Here is a 19,080-nt window from a genome sequence, read left to right as displayed (position 1 = left end):
CACACCCAGTCCCCAGGCACTTGGGGATAAGCAGGCTAGTGATCACATTAGGGCACAATCTCACAGTTATTTCTATCATACTCAGCCAGAGACGATGTGTGAGACGGAACACTCTAACACACAACTACCCAGAGTGTCTATGTGGGAAGAGGTTTTCCTGGGTGGGTGGGGTGGCGGGGAGGCTGTCCTGGGAAGCAGCAGGCTTGGATCCCAGTACTGGTCCCTGCTCTGCACCTGGCCCATTGTGACTCTGAGCAAGACCATTCTGCTTTCTGGGCCTTATTTTCCCCAACTGGGAAATGAATGGGTCTTGGACTTTCAGATATAGTCAAGCATGATGCATTCAGATTCGAAAGCACACCAAACAGATGCTCATAAAAGTGATCTAGGTGAGCACAGCCACTCATTCAGGTATATACTCATGTCACACTCAAGCTCACAATCACACATAACTGCACATAGACTGACACATACAGGTATACACAATTGCACAGATATACACACAAATATCTAGTCATATTCTCACAAAGATAACAGCCAAACCCAGAGAGAAAAATCATCAAAACACAGTCATGCACATAGTATCACACAGACACATGACCACACAGAATATCATTACACAAGCTTACAATTAGACAAGAAACCAAAAAGACATTCAGTTACATAGGCACACAACCACCCATAGTCAACAGCCCCACAACGTCACAGTCAGCCCCACTCACATACAGATACACAGTCACTCAGGTTCAATCAACCGCACAGAATCACAAAGCACAAGGAATCACACCAAGTCACTCGCAGTCACATGTGGCTACACATGCTTCCTGCGACAGACTGGCAGACAGCTTGGGCTGAGATCGCTCACTGGAACCCACCTCCCCCTTCCACACACAGCGCCCCATTAAAGGAGATGTCGAGTTCTGCGCTCCTGGGTTCCAGGACTCATTTTTCTCGTGCCTCAGTATCCTGGTTTAACTTCTGACTCCCACTGCACACGCCCCCTACTACTGACCAACCAGGAGTGGGCCGAGCCCCATCCTAAGGCCAATCAGAGCAGGAATACAGTTGGCCAATTGGGTCGGCGCACTCGCCTTCCGCCCCGTCACTGTTCTGCTCCTTAAAAGAGGCTAACATGCCGCGGCTTGGGCGCGTCCGCTTCCACCCGCAAGGCTGCCATAACCCTTTTAAAAACAGAGCCGTGAAGGAGCTGGGTACTAGGACGAACCAATGACAAGCCCTATTCATCCTCTACCCCGCCCACCCTCGCCGGAGGTCAAAAGCCGTGGTCAGTTGCTTTGTATCCTGTGCCGTGAGCCGAAAGGCTTCAGGTGAGGACTGGCGAGAGGGGCGAGGGGCGAGGGGTGCAAAGGGCTAGGGCAGCTGGTGGGAGCTGCTCCGCTCAGACGCCTCCACTCCTCCAGGTGGGCCGTGGTTGTTGCGCTCGCCCACTCGCTGCCCACATGGCCCTGAGAGGCGTCTACGCGCGGCTACTGAGCCGCGGACCCGACCTGCGCGTCCTTCGCTCATGGAGCTCAGCGGCGGCGCAGACGGGTCAGTGCTGGGCCAGGGGTGGGACGGGGAGGGAGAAACTTGAGGCTCAGGAACTTTCCCGGGGTAATTTTCCCGTTCTGTGTTTTCAGAGAAGGGCGGGAAGACGCAGAGCCAAACAGCCAAGTGTAAGGACCCCTCGTCGCGCCGCGCGTCTTCTTCGACCCCTTGCCCAACTGTCTGTCCGTCCGGATGGGCTCTGTCCCGGAATCCGAGGGTAGCCCGGGCGGGGAGGCAGGGCCGTGGCCAGGGCCAGAGGCGCTGAGGCAGTGAGTTTCCCGGAAAAAGGCTACTTTGTCAGTCCTGTTTGCAGCCCACATTTGTTGGGAGCGAGACGAGGGGTGGAGGGGTGGGACTGAGGATTGAGGATTCAGTGGGGTGTGGTGGTTGGGTGGGCCTGAGTAGAGTCCTACCCCCTCCAACTTCGCCTCAGCCTTGCGGCCAGAGTTTGACTGGAGAGACCCACTATTGTTGGAGGAGCAGCTGACAGCAGATGAGATCCTCATCAGGGACAGCTTCCGCACCTACTGCCAGGAGCGCCTCATGCCCCGCATCCTGCTGGCCAATCGCAACGAAGGTGCCCAGGCAGGCGGGTGGGCCCCCTGGAGCTCTTCCTGCTACTGGAACTGCACCCTCTACCATGCACATCAGCTCTGGCTGCTCTAGCTGGGCCTTTGGGCACCTCTGGCCCTGGGGTGGGGATTCCAGTGGACCAGGACTGCGCCTGAAGTTGTGCATCTGTCCCTTTGCAGTTTTTCACCGGGAGGTCATCTCAGAGATGGGGGAGCTTGGTGTGCTGGGCTCCACTATCAAAGGTAGGGTCAATTTCTCTCCACTGTGTCCTGGCAAGTCCCCTCCTTTCCTTGAGCCTAGTTTCCCAGCCTGTAGAGAGGCTGCTATCCTGTCTGAAAGTGGCCGTGGGGATGAAACTAATAAACCCTTGTGAATTCTCCTTAGGTGCCCATATATAGCTCTGTCTCTTGGGCCCCAGGAGTCACTAGTCTCAGCTGGGCAGGGCTTTGTCCTCCATTGCCCTGTTTCTGCCCTGCCCCCAACCAGGGTATGGCTGTGCTGGAGTCTCATCTGTGGCCTTTGGGCTTCTGGCCCGAGAGCTGGAGAGGGTGGACAGTGGCTACAGATCAGCGATGAGTGTCCAGTCCTCCCTTGTCATGTACCCTATCTACGCATACGGCAGTGAGGAGCAGCAGCAGAAGTACCTGCCCCGGCTGGGTGAGCAGCTGCCTGTGGAGCCTGATGGAAGGAAGAAAGTCCCAGTGGTCTGAAACTCAGGAGTGTGGCTGTCCCCCAACCCTGCTTTCTATTCACACCTCAAGGATATCACCAGTGGCCACTTAGGGTCCCTGCTAGACCCTGGGCCTCACCCCCACATTTGATCCTGCTAGCTCTCTCTCTTTTTTTTTTTTTTGGTTAATGGAGGTATTGGGGATTGAACCCAGGACCTCATGCATGCCCTCTGCTACTGAGCCATACCCCACATCCTCCTCCTAGATCTCTCTTAACTCTACCTCTTTCTCACCACTATCATATCCCTCATGATTCACTTTCTGTGCTCCCCATTCCAGCCCAAAGTTTAAAGTCTGAAGTCCCTGACTGGGTCCATGAGATCCCACGTGAACAGGCCTCTGCTGACCTTTCCACCTCATCTCTGGCCATTTTTCTGACTGCTCCTTCCCAGCTACTTGGAATTCTCAGTTGTATCACTGGGCTTTTGCACACCTTGTCCCTCTGTTCTTCTCCACACCTCTTCCTGCTTAACTCCTTTCCACTGCCCTTCAAGACAGTTTAGATAACCCCTTCTTGACTCCTGTGGGGGCCTCTCCTCATCATGGTATTGTAATTATGGCCTGGGTAAGACCTGTCTCCCCACCGCCTGGGAGTGCTATGAGGGCAGGGCCAGACCTGCCTTGTCCTGGCTTGGTGGAGAGGACGACAATTTTCAGGAGAGGGAATGAATGGAGATCAGGCAGCTTCATGACCCTGTCTCACGCCTGCAGCCAAGGGGGAGCTCCTGGGCTGCTTCGGGCTCACAGAACCCAACCATGGGAGTGACCCTGGCAGCATGGAGACCAGAGCCCGCCACAACCCATCCAGCAGGAGCTACACCCTCAATGGGACCAAGACCTGGTGAGGGGTCTGGGTGCCTCGGGCAGGTGGGCAAGGGCAGTAGGTGGTGGCCAGACCCCTCACTGTCTGTCCCACCTCCAGGATCACCAACTCGCCTGTGGCTGACTTGTTTGTAGTGTGGGCTCGGTGTGAAGATGGTTGCATTCGGGGCTTCCTGCTAGAGAAGGGGATGCGGGGCCTCTCGGCCCCCAAGATCGAGGGCAAGTTCTCTCTGCGGGCCTCAGCCACGGGTATGGTTATCATGGATGATGTGGAGGTGCCAGAGGAGAATGTGCTGCCCAAGGCGTCTGGTCTGTCGGTGAGCAGCAACCACCTTAGGAACTGGTATGAGGCTACCTACTGGTTCACTTTTCTTGGGCAGGCTCCATGCTGGGGACCCAGCTGGGGAACAGACACACAAAGAGCCCACACCGTAGTGATTTTGAGAGGCTCATTGATGTGTAGAAGCTGCCCCACCATCTCACTCATGCTGGCTCTGCCTGGGACACATGGGCCTGAACCAGCTTAATCCTTTGATGCATGTGCATCTTCCTGTCTCCTTACATCAGCCCCTAGATCTGAGCATCTAACTCAGATCCTGGGCTGGGTAGAACTGTAGAACTGTGTGCAAACCCAGAGTCTGCAGGCAGTGAGCAAGACTTCATGAGCATGAGTTTTGGTGCCAGGGTCATGTGTGACTTAAACAGCCGCCCTGAGTCAGTCCCCCGTTTACACTGACTGCATGTCTGGGGTGTCTGGGGAGAGGGCTTCCCCCTACATAAGAGTTCTGTACAGGGTCTCTCAGCTTCTCTTGGTGGGGCTGAGGCCCCCTCTTAACCCTACAGGGTCCCTTTGGCTGCCTAAACAATGCCCGCTACGGCATCACCTGGGGCGTGCTTGGAGCCGCCGAGTTCTGCTTGCACACGGCCCGGCAGTACACCCTGGACAGGTGTGTGGGGGCTGCCATGAGAACTCCTGAGGGTGTGGCGGGGCTCAGGTTCCATCTCAAGCCACCCCCCCAGCCCCTGTCCACTAGACCTAAGTTCCCCGCTCTGTGAAATGGCCTAAGAAGTCCTGAGCAGTGAGTGGCTAAGTCAGCGGCAGGGCCAGAGCGAGCTGAGTGGGGGCTGAGGCAGCCTGGGAAGGCTTCCTGGGCCTGTGGGACCCTGGGATGGGACTGGGGAGTGGGCCCCCCCCCATACTTACCCTGACCTTGTCCACCTAGGATCCAGTTTGGTGTCCCACTGGCCAAGAACCAACTGATTCAGAAGAAGCTGGCAGACATGCTCACTGAGATCACACTGGGCCTTCAAGCCTGTCTGCGACTTGGCCGCTTGAAGGATCAAGACAAGTAGGGGCTGTGTGTTTGGGGAGAAACGGGGAGGAGGTGTGGCAGGAGGACCCCGTGCCGCTTCTGGGCATGGTGGCAGTTGGTCCTGGAGAGAGAAGTCCTTCTCTCCTGGTGGCCCCTGGGGACTCATCCCTTTCTCTCTCCCTTTTGGCCTTGATGGCCCAGGGCCACCCTGCCTCTCCCTCATTGGAAGCTTGGTGTCTGCTGCTGCGACCGTAACCACTCCCCACCCCACCCCTGGCCCCCAGTTGGGTTGGCCCAGGGCGTAGGGATGCCTGGACACCCAGCGCAGGGTCAGTTCTTTGTAATCCAGTGCTTATTGCCTGTCTGTGCTGTTCCCAGGGCCACCCCAGAAATGGTCTCCTTGCTAAAGAGAAATAACTGTGGGAAGGCCCTGGACATTGCCCGCCAGGCCCGAGACATGCTCGGGGGGAATGGGATTTCTGACGAGTATCACGTGATCCGGCATGTCATGAACCTGGAGTCTGTGAACACTTACGAAGGTGAGGGCCGGATCCCTGGAGGGGGTGGAGTGTCACAGTGGCCTCACTGGGGAAGAGGGGCAGCAAGGAGGGGAGGGGAAGCAGGCCCAAGTCCTACTCCCAGCCATCACCAACTGGCGGTGTCAATGGGGCAAATCTCACTCTGTGTCCCTCATCTGGAGTGGCTCACTGGGACTGTGGAAGTGAAACACTCCCAGTCCTTTCTCCCATTATGCTCTGGAGGAGGGATGTTCCGAAGCCTGCTTACAGCTTCCTCCGGCATCCCCACAGTGGGGCCCAGTGCCCAGTGAGCTGGTGAATGCAAGGCAGTGAGAGTGCAGCTGCACCCTATTTTATGTGAGAAAGAGAAGAGGTAAATCATTTTCAGGCTGAGGTGTTTGTACCTGGCAACTGGTGGTGACTCACATGGGGCCCAGAACCCCTTGCCTCGTGGGAGGACAGATAAAGAAAATGATGATTAAAAAGAAAAAAGATGTACAATTCCAGTGTGAGCCATACAGAAATAGAGGGAGATGTAACAGGTGCTCAAATCTCTTAGGAAGTGGGACCATGTTAAGCTCTGAGGGAGGTGTAGGAGCTCCCTGGGCAGAGATGGTTAAATAGCATCCATGTGCTATTCTGGATGGAACGTTCCAGAAACAGCAGGGGGGTGATCCTACAGGTGCGAGAACGACCCTGAGGACAGGTACCCTGAGGACAAGCAGGGTGGATCTTCAGATGACTTTATGCAGGGGAGGGGCAGGGTCAGATTTGCACCTTTAGCAAGAAAACAGTTATTTTGCTCCCTAAAAGGGAGGCCATGATCTCTGCCTTCCACCCCTGGGAGCTGAGGAAAAGCAAATGCAAACACTGAGGGCTGTAAAGTGTTACCTAGACGTGAGGGCATGGGATGGGCTGTGGGGCAGTGGCTCCAGGATGTTGGGAGTCAGATGGGACAAGCAGTTGTCTCATATTTGCTCTCCCATCCCTCCTGTGGGTGAGGAGGGGCCTGATATGTTTCCACAAAGCCCATCAGCTCTCTCCACTTCTGCTGGAAGGAAGCATGGCTGGGTTGAAAATGAAACATTTAATCAACTGTGTGGGGTTGGGGGTGGAGTGAATCTGTGGGAGCATCAAAGCTGGGCCAAAGGCGGGGGCTGGACTTCCTGCAGTTTTGGGCCTGGCGCAAGGAGCTTTGGGTTTTTGTTTGTTTGTTTTTTGCCAAGATGCATTACAGAACTCTGAAAAACAATTTTCTCATCATAGCCTAAACGGTGGCCTCTAAGCCTTCCCTTGGTGGCTGTCACTAAGAGGGGCTCTCCTGGCAGCTGTCAGCATTCTCCATCTTTGTGGGTCTGTTCTTCTTCCGAAATAGTAGCCTGTGGGGGGGACATGAAGATTGAATTTAAAGGGAGGTTGTGAGCCGTTAAGACTCCAAACCAACTCTGCATTTATCTTTCCCAGGCACTCATGATATTCATGCTCTGATACTCGGAAGGGCGATCACAGGGATCCAGGCGTTCATGGCCAGCAAGTGAACACACTTCACCCGGGAGCCTGGGTGGTACCAAGCTCCTTCCCAGGGAGATGCTGTGCTCTGAGCTGAGCCAGAGAGGTGGCAGATGGAGCCAATTCTTATGGTGGGAAGTGAGAGACACTGATTTTTAAATATCAAAATTTCCCTTTTGAAGTCATTCAAATGTGTTCCTTAAAAAGAAGAGGGGACTCTCTGTACTGAGTTTCTCAAGCCACTTTTCACTATGGATGGGAACAGACTCACTAACCTTGGAACAGAAGCTTCTCTTGACAGGGTATCAGGGAGAGGGAACGAGAGTGACACGGAGGCAACTTGTGAGACCCACCTGGTGTCTGCCTAAGCAAACTACCCCCCCAATACACACCCCAAGAGTTCACTGTGCGCCCTCTGACCCTCTCATGTGGGGTAAGTGCCTTATGCTGGACGTTGGAGCAGAGCAAAGGGGAAGGAGAGATAATAAAGTCTGCATGCTTGACCCCACAGTGTTGGACACATTTACTTGTAACCACTGAAAGTTATTTCAGTCACAGGAAAAAGGAACACGGGGCAGTGAAGTGGGCTGGGACCTGGCGGGGATTTCCCCTGCTCCCGAGTGATCTGGTCTGTGGCTGAGTCCTGGGCTCAGCTGTAATAAATAAACCTGGTTAGGCACTGCCCAGGGCTCCGGGCTGAGGGCAGAGGGGACTTTGTCCTTTCTATCACCACAGAGCTGACACAAAGCATGGGAAATGATGGTCCAGCTCTCACATGACAGGGGAGCACAATGTCACAAGTGAGATGGGGATCATCACGGGTTTCGTGGTGGTGGTGGCCCCTGTGGGGTTTAGGGCGGCAGGGGCTAATGCCCCTGCTTTCTATTGACATTGATTTTCATCTTTGCTGCTATAACTCTCCTTCCTCAGGCTGCGCCCGCATGCGTGAGTTTTGTCATACCTCAGGCTGGACGCACAGGTCTTTGTACACGGTCTCCACAGTGTGGCACACTTGTTTGAGCTCTGTTTCCAGATGACTGATCTTTGCCATTTTCTGGGTGAACTCTTGGAGCTTTTCCTGAATGATCTTGTTGTGGTGATTATAGATCTGATACATCCTCTCCTCTAGCTTCTCTGTCAGGTCCGAAACCTTTTAAAGAATAAGGTGTGTTTTTGGAAAAGCAAACAAGAGGCATCACAAGACATTGTTCTAGATGGCTCTTTAAGATTTCTGCAGTTTCTCTTATAAAAGTGGTAAAAACAACTCCAGTGACTAGGGGTGAAACTGCCTACAGGTTAAACTTTTCTTTTTAAAAAGCAAGGTGCAAAATTATGTAAATAGTATAAGCTCAAGCAGGTTAGGAGGAAAGTACACAGAGCAGAGACTAGAAGAAAACATGCAGCCAAGTGGCTCTGGGTGGTGGTATCATATGAATGTTTTTATATTTTTTCTGCCTTTTTATATTTTTCTCTACTGTCTAAATTTTCTATGTACCAGGTAGGTAGGGATGGGGGGCGTAAAAAGGGAAAAAAGTCAAGTCTGTCATTGAGAGATGACATGTAGAATCAACAAGCTGTCCCACTCACAGGATCCATTATGTATTTTTTTTTTTTTAATGGAGGTACTGGGGATTGAACCCAGGACCTTGTGCATGCTAAGCATGCGTTCTACCACTGAGCTATATTCACACCCCACCCCCCCCATTATGCATTCTGAAGAAGCATCAGGGACAGCCATTAATATCAGATCTGAACATAACATCAGGCTTTGTTAGACACAAGCCCCAGGCATGTCCCGGGACCTCTACTCTCCTGTCACAAATCATTGGACTTCTGGAGGACAGATGGGAGTAATAACTCAGGTTATGCCTCAGCCCCCTACTCCCACAGCCGTTAGCCCTGGCATGAAGTAAGGGGCTGGGCTGTGGGTACAGACGGATCTTGGCTCTTCATCCTAGTTTTTGGACTTGGGCAAGTTATTTCCAAACCTCATTTTTCACATCTACAAAATGGGTTCTATCTCTTTGCAGGATTGCTGTCAGGATAAAATGAAGTACAATGGGCAAATTGCCTAGCACCATGCAGTGAACATGACAGCTATTGCCTTCATTTCCCCCTGCCCCCGCCTTTCACCTTTTGCATGAGGAACACCCCACCTTCACTGGGGCTTCACAGTGAGTGTGAGGAATCTCGCACCTTGATCTTGAGGCTGTCTCTGAAGTTGGTCATGAGTGCGTGGTCCTTCTGCCTGCTCTCGTTGATGTTCTCGATCAGCTCCTGGGCCCTCTTCTTCAGGATGTCAATGCTCGAGTCCAGAGAGGAAAAGGGTCCCGACTTTCCTTCCAGCATCATCAGCTGGCGGTTGGCACTGGAGGTGGCGACAGAGGGGCTAGAAACCTGACTTCTGAAAGTATAGGAAACTGAGATCAGCGCCAAACTCTCCTGAGAGTGGTCTCAATTAGCTCTATGGTGGGAGGAGAAGCCGTGTTGTGTGTCTCTCATGGGTGACACTTGTTTATTTCATTCATATACACCCCTGAGAGGCAGGGACGGCATCCCCATCTTATAACTGAAATCAGACCCAGAAGCACAAACAAAATCTGCCCAAGTTTCCAGTACAAGGAGATCTGCCTGACTCCAAAGCCCACAGTTGTTTTATTACACCAAACTGCTGCTTTGAAATAAGCATCAATTAAAAATAGTTTAGATGCTTTCTTAGATGATCTTCCCGTCACCAACCTGCTGCATCTTTTTCCATCCCTTTCTAAATCTGGGTGATGCTCACAGTATGCAGACCATCTGGGGCCAGTGTACCTGCATGTCTCTGCTCCTACCCGGTGAGGTGGCCTGTCAAGAGGTAGTTATGTTAAAAAATAAAAATTTAAAAATGCCCCCCTAGACAGTTAGGTCTGTCCCACACTGTACACATGACTATAATGATGCAATTCAGTTAGCTTGTTAGCTAGTGAAATGGTGAAAAAGTGACAGCTGTCTAAAGCTTAATGGAATGAATAAAGAGCTTAATAAAACAACTATTAAATCAAGTATGGGGGAGACAACTATATATGGGGCAAAGAACATAAAAATCTAGAAGGATTCTGTATACAGATCTCTTTGTCAAGGCCTGTGAGTTTTCACTCTGCTTTAGAAACATGAAAGTGGAAATTGTGGGTAACGCATTATGAATGAGGTTCATGTAAAAAAAAGTTGCAATCTGCTCAGCAGACCCAATGGTGATTTAAATTAAGAAAAAAAATTATGGTAAGCTCCCCCCCTATTTCCCTGCTTTATCTGCCACATACCATGCTAAGTTACATGCCTCTTCTTGCTACATCCTCATTACCACGCTTTGGGGTCTGTCCCTATCATCTTTACCCCATAGCTGAGGACACAGGCTCAGAGCAGTTGTGTCACTTTCTCAGGATCACCAGCCAGTCACTGGCAGAGCTGGGTGTGGCACCCAGGTGGACTGACTCCCTGAATCCTCATTTCCCCTGGGCCCTTAGTTTCCTCCTTACCCCCTGAGGTGCTTCCAGCTCTGAATGGCTGAGACTCGGAGGTGACAATACAGCAGTTCCTCAATACACCGGTTCACACACAATCATAGAGTCAGCCATGACTGCAAGCCAGACACTGATACTTAGAAAAACACATCCTGATTTTCAGATGCTTTCTCCAGACAACTATGTTTCTTGGCTTTTCCCCAACTGCCTGAGCTCTTCCTTTTGGCTCAGGATACAAGCACTTTGAAACTTGGATGCACAAGAGCCACGATAGCCACGGCTCTCATTTGCACAAAGGTCCTCAGGCCTGAGACACTGGCTGTGTCGTGGTCCTTATGTTTTCCTTACCTGATTGCTTCTTGCCCCTGGGCTTTTGCATGTATTTGCTCTCTGACCTGTGAGACCTAGCCCAGACCACTGCCTCCTTTGAGAAGCTAGCTATGACCCTGAGCCCATCTCTACCACTGTGTGCTTGTCACTGTTAAGACCCTTCTCTCCCCAGAGGGCTGTGTCCCGTTTACCTCTGCATTCCCAGCATCCAGCACATAGTTAGTCCTCCACTGTTTCTTGAATGAATGAAAGATAACTTCCCTCTGATTTATGCCTCCTTCCTCTGGCTTCACACAAAGCATGCATGTTCATCTGCCTCCAAGCCCAGACACTTGTGTTCAGTGCATTTGTCAAGACGAGAAAGTGTGCCTCTGACTGAGGCAGGCATTTTATAGCAAAGACATATCAGGTAGAAAACAATGGACCAACTAAAGGCTCCCTGAGCATTCTTGTTAAAAAACATTTTGCTGTCCCCAGTACCTATCCCTCACGTGAAGAATAATGAAAGCATTGAGTAAATGAATGAATGACGAGCAAGGACTTTCATTATCATCCACACTTCCACGTCTCCCAAACATCATCACCAGCCCACGCCTAACTCCCAAGCTCCCAACAACACACCTGACTGCCTCTGGGTCTTCTCCACTTGGCTGTCCCAGAGGCATCTCAAATGCCTCTAAATTTGCACATCAACATTATTTCCCCCCAAACCCAATATTGTCTTCCCTGCTCATTTCCTTGAATGACACCAAAAGCCACCTGGTTATCAACTAGAAACTTAGCAGTCAGCCTGGAGCCTGGCTTCTCTCTGTTCCTCTGTATCCTGTCACAAAGTCTCATTTCTATCTCCTTTATTTCTCCCAAACCTATCATCTCCTCCATTTACAACCATTTACAACCCCATGCCTATCACTCTCATCTGGGCCCTAGTGATCTTAGACCTGAAATCTGATACTGCACTCCTGTTCCTGCTCCCCAGCCTCCAAGAGCCCCCACCAACCACAGGATCAAGTAAATTCCCTAGCACAGCACAGCAGGTTTTCCAGGGCCCTGGCCCCCACTTCTTTTCACCCTCCACTCCTAGTGATTTGGAACCTTCCACAATTACACCAAACCCATCAGACTTCACCTGAAATGATTTTCCCTTTCTGTCAACTTCAGAAGGCAACATTCTGAGCATCTCCACCGTACTTTTGCTAACTAATCACAGCACTGCCAGTTTGTACATGTCAGTTCCCCCCAGGTCACCATGTATGCTCAGGGTAGGGACTGCATTGCACTCATTCCAAAGGCATCGCAAATGTTCATGTTCCCAGAATACCTAAATGAATGAACTTCTGCCTCAGAGCCTGGTGTAACATTCTTGCTCTTGAGCCACTTTGTACCTGCAGTTGCTTTGTTATCCCAACAGTGTAAGGATACTGAAATTAAAATCAATGATAGAACCCGGTGCTTCTTTTTGTGTAATTGCTCACAAACTGCTTGAGTTGCTAACTGTTCAAAGTCACTCCTCTCTCTGGCTCAAGGGATGAGGCTGGAACTGGTCTTTGTGGCAGCTACACAAATGGTGAAAAATCACTTGAATTCGGCTCATTCAAATTTCGTTGTGGGACAAAGGCCTGCATCAGATGTCTGCAGAGAGCTGCTTGATTTCCCCCAACCTCTCCTTGGGGGATTGATTCCTTTCCATTTCATTTTTCTTAATATTCAGCAGCTGCATATTAATCAGGATGCTAATGAATCATAGGCTTCCCTGGGCCTGCATTCACCAATTAACTTTAATAAACAAAATGCACCATGTCCTCTCCACTGGCTTCCCCCATTCCCGGGCCTGCTTCTGTTGCCCAAGCCTGGATGGAGGCCAGGGAGTGGAAGTTGGCCCAACACAGTAGGCCCCTTGTGCTCTGGGTTGGGCAGTGGGGGGGTCGGGGTGGGGGCTGTGAACACATCCCTGTGCTCATCTATGATGGTCTGTCCTTCTACGGAGTCCCTAATTCGGCTTCGAGGATTAGGACATAGATCCAAGCCAGGCCCAGCCTGGCAGGGGGCCCGGGAACGGCAGAGGAAATGGGTCTAAGTGAAGAGACCATCTGTTCGCTCCAGGTAAAGCTGTGATTGGCAGGCGTGTGAGCCAGAGCCGCCCGCCGGTGGAGCCCTCCCTCCGTGGCCTCGAACAGATATACAAGTAAACAATCCGCCAGCCACTTATGACCACCGCAGGCAGCAGTCCCAGGAGGAGAGGCAAGCTAATCAAACATTCAAGGAGAAACACAACAGAATCTCTGGCGCTTGAGCAAAATGATGTTTTGCTGAAGTACAGCCAGGAAGGGGGAAGGTTTGAATCGAAGCTGCCGAGCCTGTTCCTTTCACCCTCTGCTTTCCTCTCCCGAAATGTGTTCACATTTTAATCATGTCACTGAGAGTCTGCTGCTGGATCTATTAACTGGTCCCTGCACTGGTTCTAACCCATCTGTTTCTAGGCCCAGAGCTCTTTTGGAAATCCTTGAAGTCTCTCAATGATTTGCAATTTTCTGTCTCCTCACCACTTAGATCCCAGTCTAAATGTGCTACTTGCAGGAAGACATTATCAAACAAACTACTTCAGCCATTTCCTTCTTTTTTTTCTGGTCACCAATTGACAGCACACACCTGGAAACCATTCCACCCAGTGGCCTGATTTACAACTGAGGAAGCTGGGAGGCCAGAGAAAGCTGGCTTTTTGCCTGGAGTCCCCAGGGCCCTGTCCCAAGCCTCATTCTATCCCCAGGTGAGGTGCTTCACTGGAACAGTGACTCCCATCTCCAGCCCTGGCCCCACCATGAGTTCCGAGTCAGAAAGTCCAACCCTGTCCTGGACGCATACATGTGCATGTCTCCGGCCACCTCATACTCAACAAGGGCGAAATGGAACTCGTGTTCTCACCTCTGCCAGGGAGACCACCACCTGCTGCAAGCCACCTCAAGCCAGAAATTGAGGAGCAGTAGTGTGCTGGTAAGCATTTAGCAACTGGCTCTCTGGGTGGGGAGAGGGGGGAAGCCTTGATTTGTAGTGTTTGCCAATTTCCATGGTGCAAAGACTCCTACTATAGCCAATTTCAAGCTACCAACATGAAATCACTAAATGCCAGGTTGAGAAGAGATAAGTAGAACTGGCTCTTGCTAGGAGGAGCTGGCTCCAGCACACTGAAGCTGGGAGACAACCTCGGCTCATCCTCTTCCTCATGCCTCACAAAATGACTGCCCCCCGCATCTTCTCTCCATCTACCCTGCTAGATGCCACCCTCTCAGGAGCCTCCCACCTCTCTCCCAGGTCCACTCATGCCCTCTCTCACGCATTCTCCACAAAGCAGCCAGTGTCTTTTTATAACAGGAATGCATGTCACTTTTCTGACCCTCCTAGGTATCTACCTAAGAGAAATGAAAACTGATAGATGGCTGTTCATAGCAGCATTGCTCACAAGAGCCAAAGAGCAGAAACAACCCAAATTTCCATCAGCTGATGAATGGATAAATAAAATGTGATAGATCCATAATATGGAATATAATTCGGCCACATAGAGGACTGAAGTTCTAATACATGTTACAACATGGGTGAACCCTGAAGACATCATGCTCAGTAAAAAAAGCCAGTCACAAAGGACCACATAAGGGTATGACTCCAGTATTATATGAAATATCCAGCAGAGGCAAATCTGTAGAGACAGAAAGTAGAGTTGTGATTGCCAGGGACTGGGAAAGACGCAGTGATGGTTAAGGGGTGCAAGGATTCTTTTCAGGGCAATGAAAATGTTATAAATTTGACTGTGATGGTTGCACAGCTCTGTCAATACACTAAAAACAACTGAATTGTACACTTCAGGTAGGTGAATTGTATGGTATGTGAATTATAGCTCAATAAAGCTGTTACAGAAAAAAATCCTCAGGATCAAGTTCATAGCCAACAAAATGCTGTTACCTGGTCCCTGCTGAGCCCTCCTCCTGCACTCATGCCCCTGCCCATGCCACACGGGCCTGCCTTCAGCTCCCTGAAGCCATGGGCAGGGGCTTTGCATGAGCTATTCTCTCAGCTCCTCTTTCCAACCCCAAGCTTACTCAGCACCGACTCTCCGTCACCTTATGACTTAGCATCACCTATTCGAGGGCACTCATTTAGTGCTGGTTGACCACAGGGAAAACGTTTTCCCAGGACCCCGACCTCTTCTGTGTCAGTACTTGTTCAATATATGCCTTCCAGTCAGATGGGAGCACTAGAAGGGTATGAGGGTTTCTGTCCGATGTGCCCGGGTTACCCCTAGTACCAATCACAATGCCTGACACACTGGCCTTCCCACTGTTTTGTGAGCACACCAAGCTTACTCCTGCCTCAGGGACTTGTAATGGAGGCTCCTTCTGCCTGGAATGTTTGGGCCCATGGGTACCTCCTGGCTGGCTCCTTCTCATGTCACCTCCTTAGAGATCTCCAACTAAACTCCCTGTCACTCTAGTTGCTCCTTCTCTGTTTTGTTTCTTCACATCACTTTGCCACCAGTTAAAATCACATTAAAAGTACTGTCTATCTTTTAGAAAGTCAGCTTGGCAAGAGACCCAGGATAGCCAACACAATACTGAAGGAGAACAATTAAGTTGGAAGACTGATGCCATTTGATTTCAAGATTTACTACAAAGCTACAGTGATCCAGATAGTGTGGTACTGGTGAAAGGATAGACAACATATCAATGGACCAGAAGAGACAGCCCAGAAATAGACCCACACACATATAGTAAACTTATCCTTGACAAAGGAACAAAGAAAATTCAGTGGAGAAGGGAGAGTCTTTGTAACAAATGGTGCTGGAACAACTGGACACCCACATGCAGAAAAACTGGTTAGACGCAGACCTTGCACCTTTCACAAAAATTCTCTCAAAATCGATATCATAGCCCTAAATGTAAAACAAAAAACTATAATCCTCCTGGAAGATATCATAGGAGAAAATATAGATGGCCCTGGGTTTGGTAGTGACTTCTTAGACACAATATCAAAAGAAAAAAATTGGTTAATTGGACTTCATTAAAATTTAAAACTTCTGCTCTGCAAAAGACACTGTTAAGAGAATGAAAAGACAAGAGCCACATTGGGAACAAATCTTTGCAAAACACATACCTGATGAAGGAATGATATACAAAATATACTAGGACACTTTAAACTCAGCAATAAGAAAGCAAACAACCCAACTTAAAAACGGACAAAAGATCTGAACAGACATCTCAGCAAAAAAGATACACAGATGGCAAATAAGCATATGAAAAGATGTTCAACTTCATACCTCATCAGGAAGTTGTAAGTCAACACAACACTGATACTGATACACGCCTGTTAGAATGGGGGAAAATCCAAAACACTGACAACACCAAATGTTGGTGAGGATGTAGAGCAACAGGAACTCTCATTCACTGAGGACAGGAATGTAAAAGGGTTGAACCACTCTGGAATATATTTTGGCAGTTTCTTATGAAACTAAAAACACTCTTACCATATGATCTAGCAATTGTGGTCCTTGATATTTACCCAAAGGAGCTGAAAATTTACATCCATACAAAACCTGCATGTGAGTGTTTATAGCAACTTTATTTATAATTGCTAAAACTTGGAAGCAACCAAGATGTCCTTTAATAGGCAAGTAGATAGACTGTGGTACATTGTGAAAATGTACCACGTGGTATAGAGAATATTATTCAGCATTAAAAAGAAATGAGCTATTAAGCCATGAAAAGACATGGAGGAACCTTAAGTGCACACTGCTACGTGAAAGAAAGTCAGCTCCAAGAGAGCAGGAATTCTGATTTGTTCACTATTGTACCCCCAGCATCTAAAACAGTGCCTGGGCAAAATAGACTATCAATAAATATCTGGTAAATTAATGTGCAGGACAAAAACATCTTTTGAAAGTCATCCGTGACCCTGCTCTTTCTCTTACTCCAACATTGACTCCATTAGCAATTTCTGTTAGTTCTATTTTCTTAAATCTATCCAGAATCTGACCACTTCTCATCAATTCCAGGGATCCACCTGGGATCCACGTCAGAGTCATCTTGCACCTAAATTATTTCAATTGCCTTATCACTGGCCTCCCTGCTTCCAAGCCTACCTTCGATAATCTATTCTCTACATGGCAGCCAGAGGGAGCCTTTTAATACTTTAGTCCAGAGGCCTACAAACTTCTACAAAGGGTGAGATAGGAAATCTTTTCAGTGTTTCAGGCCATATGGTCTCAGTTACAACAATTCACCTCTGCAGAAGCAGCCCTGTTCCAATAAAACGTTATTAACAACAGACCTCACCCTGCTGTAGTCACTTCCTGTCACTTCTCTATTCCAGACTTCTTCATGGGTAATTATCATCCAAAGTCCCATTACCTGTCTGCCTACCTCCTTCTTACTCAGGCTGCTCTAGCATAGCTCTTCCTCAGGGCCTTTGAAGCTGCTGTTTCTCTGCCTGTAGCATAGTTGTCTCTACCCTCATGGTTCACTTGTCACCTCTTCCATGAAGCCTTCTTCGACCCTCTGATCTAAACTGGCCACCTGTCACTCTCTCCCTATTTTTCCCCCATAGCACTTAGCATCCCCTGACTACTTTTTTCTTTTTCTTTTTTTAAATGGAGGTACTGTGGATTGAAACCAGGACCTCATGCATGTTAAGCATGCATTCTACCCCTATTTCCCTCCCCTTCCCCTGACTACTGTATATTTCTGAGTTTATAGACCTTCTCCTCCTCCAGAATGTCAGCTCACTGCTGTGTCCCCAGCACTTATATCCCAGGCACATGGGAGATGCTGGACAAGTATGAGCAACAAATACACCAAGAGAAGACACTGGTAGGGTCTTGTGGAAGAAAAGGGTGAATGAGGACTCAGGGGTCTGTTTGGACCCATTGGGCTGGTTCTTCCTCACCTAGCTGGTCCCCGACCAGCCTCCTCTTCGCGGTTCTCCTCGCCCTGTTGCTGCTCCTTGCTCTCCCTGAACAGCTGTGGCTCCTGGTCCTTGCCCTCTACGTGGGGCATGTCCACCTGTGAGCATAGCCAGCAATTGAGAGGTCGAAGGAGGAAGGGAGGGCTAGAAGTAGTCAGATTCCTCACCTCCCGCCTCTTCAACCCTTGACAACCCTGTGTGCCTCTGCGGCATGGTGGGGACCCCCAGAAGAGACGGGGGGAGCTGGGGCAGGCACCATGAGGACTGGGGGCGTGGGGTAGGGGGACCCTGTGCCAGGGGTACAGGATTGAGATGAGGAGACCCGGAGGGGCTGGGGTGAATGCAGGGGCTCCGGATGGGGCGCTGGAGGGGCTGGGCTCCTAACTGGGGTGTTGGTCGGCTTGAGTCCTTTGAGGAGGGAGAAGAGGTAAGAGAAAAAGAAGAAAAGAAACGGGTGAGGTGCGTTGAGTGTCTGAGTCTCTCTCTACCCTACTCCTGCCACTCGCCAAGCGTGGAAGTCAGTCCTCGTCTGGGCTGAGCGCGTCAGTCACACAGTTGGTCTGTTAGTCAGGGCCAGGTCTGTCAGTCAGGAAATCGGGGCCCAGCCGGACGAGGAGCCACCGATGGCAGGAGACAGGCGACCGGGCTCCGGTCCGCCAGGGAAGCCTGAGATCGCTGCCATTCCCTGTCCGTCTGACCGCCGCCCACGCGAAGGAAACAAGCGCCGCGTACCCCGTGTCGCTCCATCCTGTCTTTTCCCGCCTTCTCGTTTGCGCCCACTGCGCACGCGCCGGTCCCGCCCCTGGAACTCCTCGCCCCCGCGCACGTGCTGAGGCGCACACTCCTGGCCCCGCCCCTTTAGGGGAACTTGCGCGCGCAGCGGGGCGGGGTTGGCCGTTGAGCGGCGGTTAGGTTCTCCAGGGCCTGCGCGCGCAGCCCTCACAGCTGGGAGGAGCCGGTGGCCTCTGCGTGTGCGTGTGCACATGTGTGAGGGTCCAGGAGGGCCCAATATAAGAGGGGAATCCTGCTGACTTTGCTTTCATTGTTTACGTTTCAGTTCCTCTGCTCCTCCCAAAGGAATCTTTCCAATAAAAAGTTCTGACCGTTGCTATTCCTTGATTACAACCTGTTGCCTTCAGTGAAAACATTTATGCAATTACCACCTTGAATCAGTTACCTGCACTTCAAAACCAGAAGTTCCTTGAAAGCATGGCGGGGCTGGCCCTAAAAGTTGGGCCCATACCTATTAATAAAAATAGTAATAGTAACAATAATGAATTAATAG

The 19,080-nt window shown here is 50.4% G+C and overlaps 2 protein-coding genes across 4 annotated transcripts; one reads left to right on the top strand and one right to left on the bottom strand.

The window, feature by feature from the left end:
• Positions 1-1,179: 1,179 nt before the first annotated feature.
• GCDH (glutaryl-CoA dehydrogenase) lies at positions 1,180-7,524 on the top strand. Of its 2 annotated transcripts, XM_006175380.3 has the most exons (12): positions 1,180-1,328; positions 1,422-1,551; positions 1,641-1,676; positions 1,982-2,125; positions 2,301-2,363; positions 2,608-2,778; positions 3,564-3,693; positions 3,775-3,991; positions 4,518-4,621; positions 4,898-5,023; positions 5,366-5,526; positions 6,970-7,524. In XM_006175380.3, the coding sequence occupies exons 2-12, from the start codon at positions 1,461-1,463 to the stop codon at positions 7,041-7,043; spliced, it is 1,317 nt and encodes a 438-aa protein (XP_006175442.1). In that variant the 5' UTR covers positions 1,180-1,328; positions 1,422-1,460; the 3' UTR covers positions 7,044-7,524. The 2 variants fall into 2 exon arrangements, with proteins under 2 accessions (XP_006175442.1, XP_032321399.1); XM_032465508.1 differs by lacking the exon at positions 2,608-2,778.
• Positions 6,709-18,641, bottom strand: SYCE2 (synaptonemal complex central element protein 2). 2 transcript variants are annotated; one of them, XM_014551204.2, is made up of 5 exons: positions 18,528-18,641; positions 17,778-17,893; positions 9,211-9,418; positions 7,976-8,164; positions 6,709-6,884 (listed from the first exon to the last, which is right to left on the bottom strand). In XM_014551204.2, the coding sequence occupies exons 1-5, from the start codon at positions 18,540-18,542 to the stop codon at positions 6,837-6,839; spliced, it is 576 nt and encodes a 191-aa protein (XP_014406690.1). In that variant the 5' UTR covers positions 18,543-18,641; the 3' UTR covers positions 6,709-6,836. The 2 variants fall into 2 exon arrangements, with proteins under 2 accessions (XP_014406690.1, XP_032321404.1); XM_032465513.1 differs by having other exon boundaries at positions 9,211-9,382.
• Positions 18,642-19,080: the final 439 nt, after the last annotated feature.

This window comes from Camelus ferus, chromosome 22 (assembly GCF_009834535.1).
Source record: "Camelus ferus isolate YT-003-E chromosome 22, BCGSAC_Cfer_1.0, whole genome shotgun sequence".
Lineage (NCBI taxonomy): Eukaryota > Metazoa > Chordata > Mammalia > Artiodactyla > Camelidae > Camelus > Camelus ferus.
The sequence above is the reverse complement of the archived record's forward strand: the minus strand, read 5'-3'. Positions and strand labels throughout refer to the sequence as shown.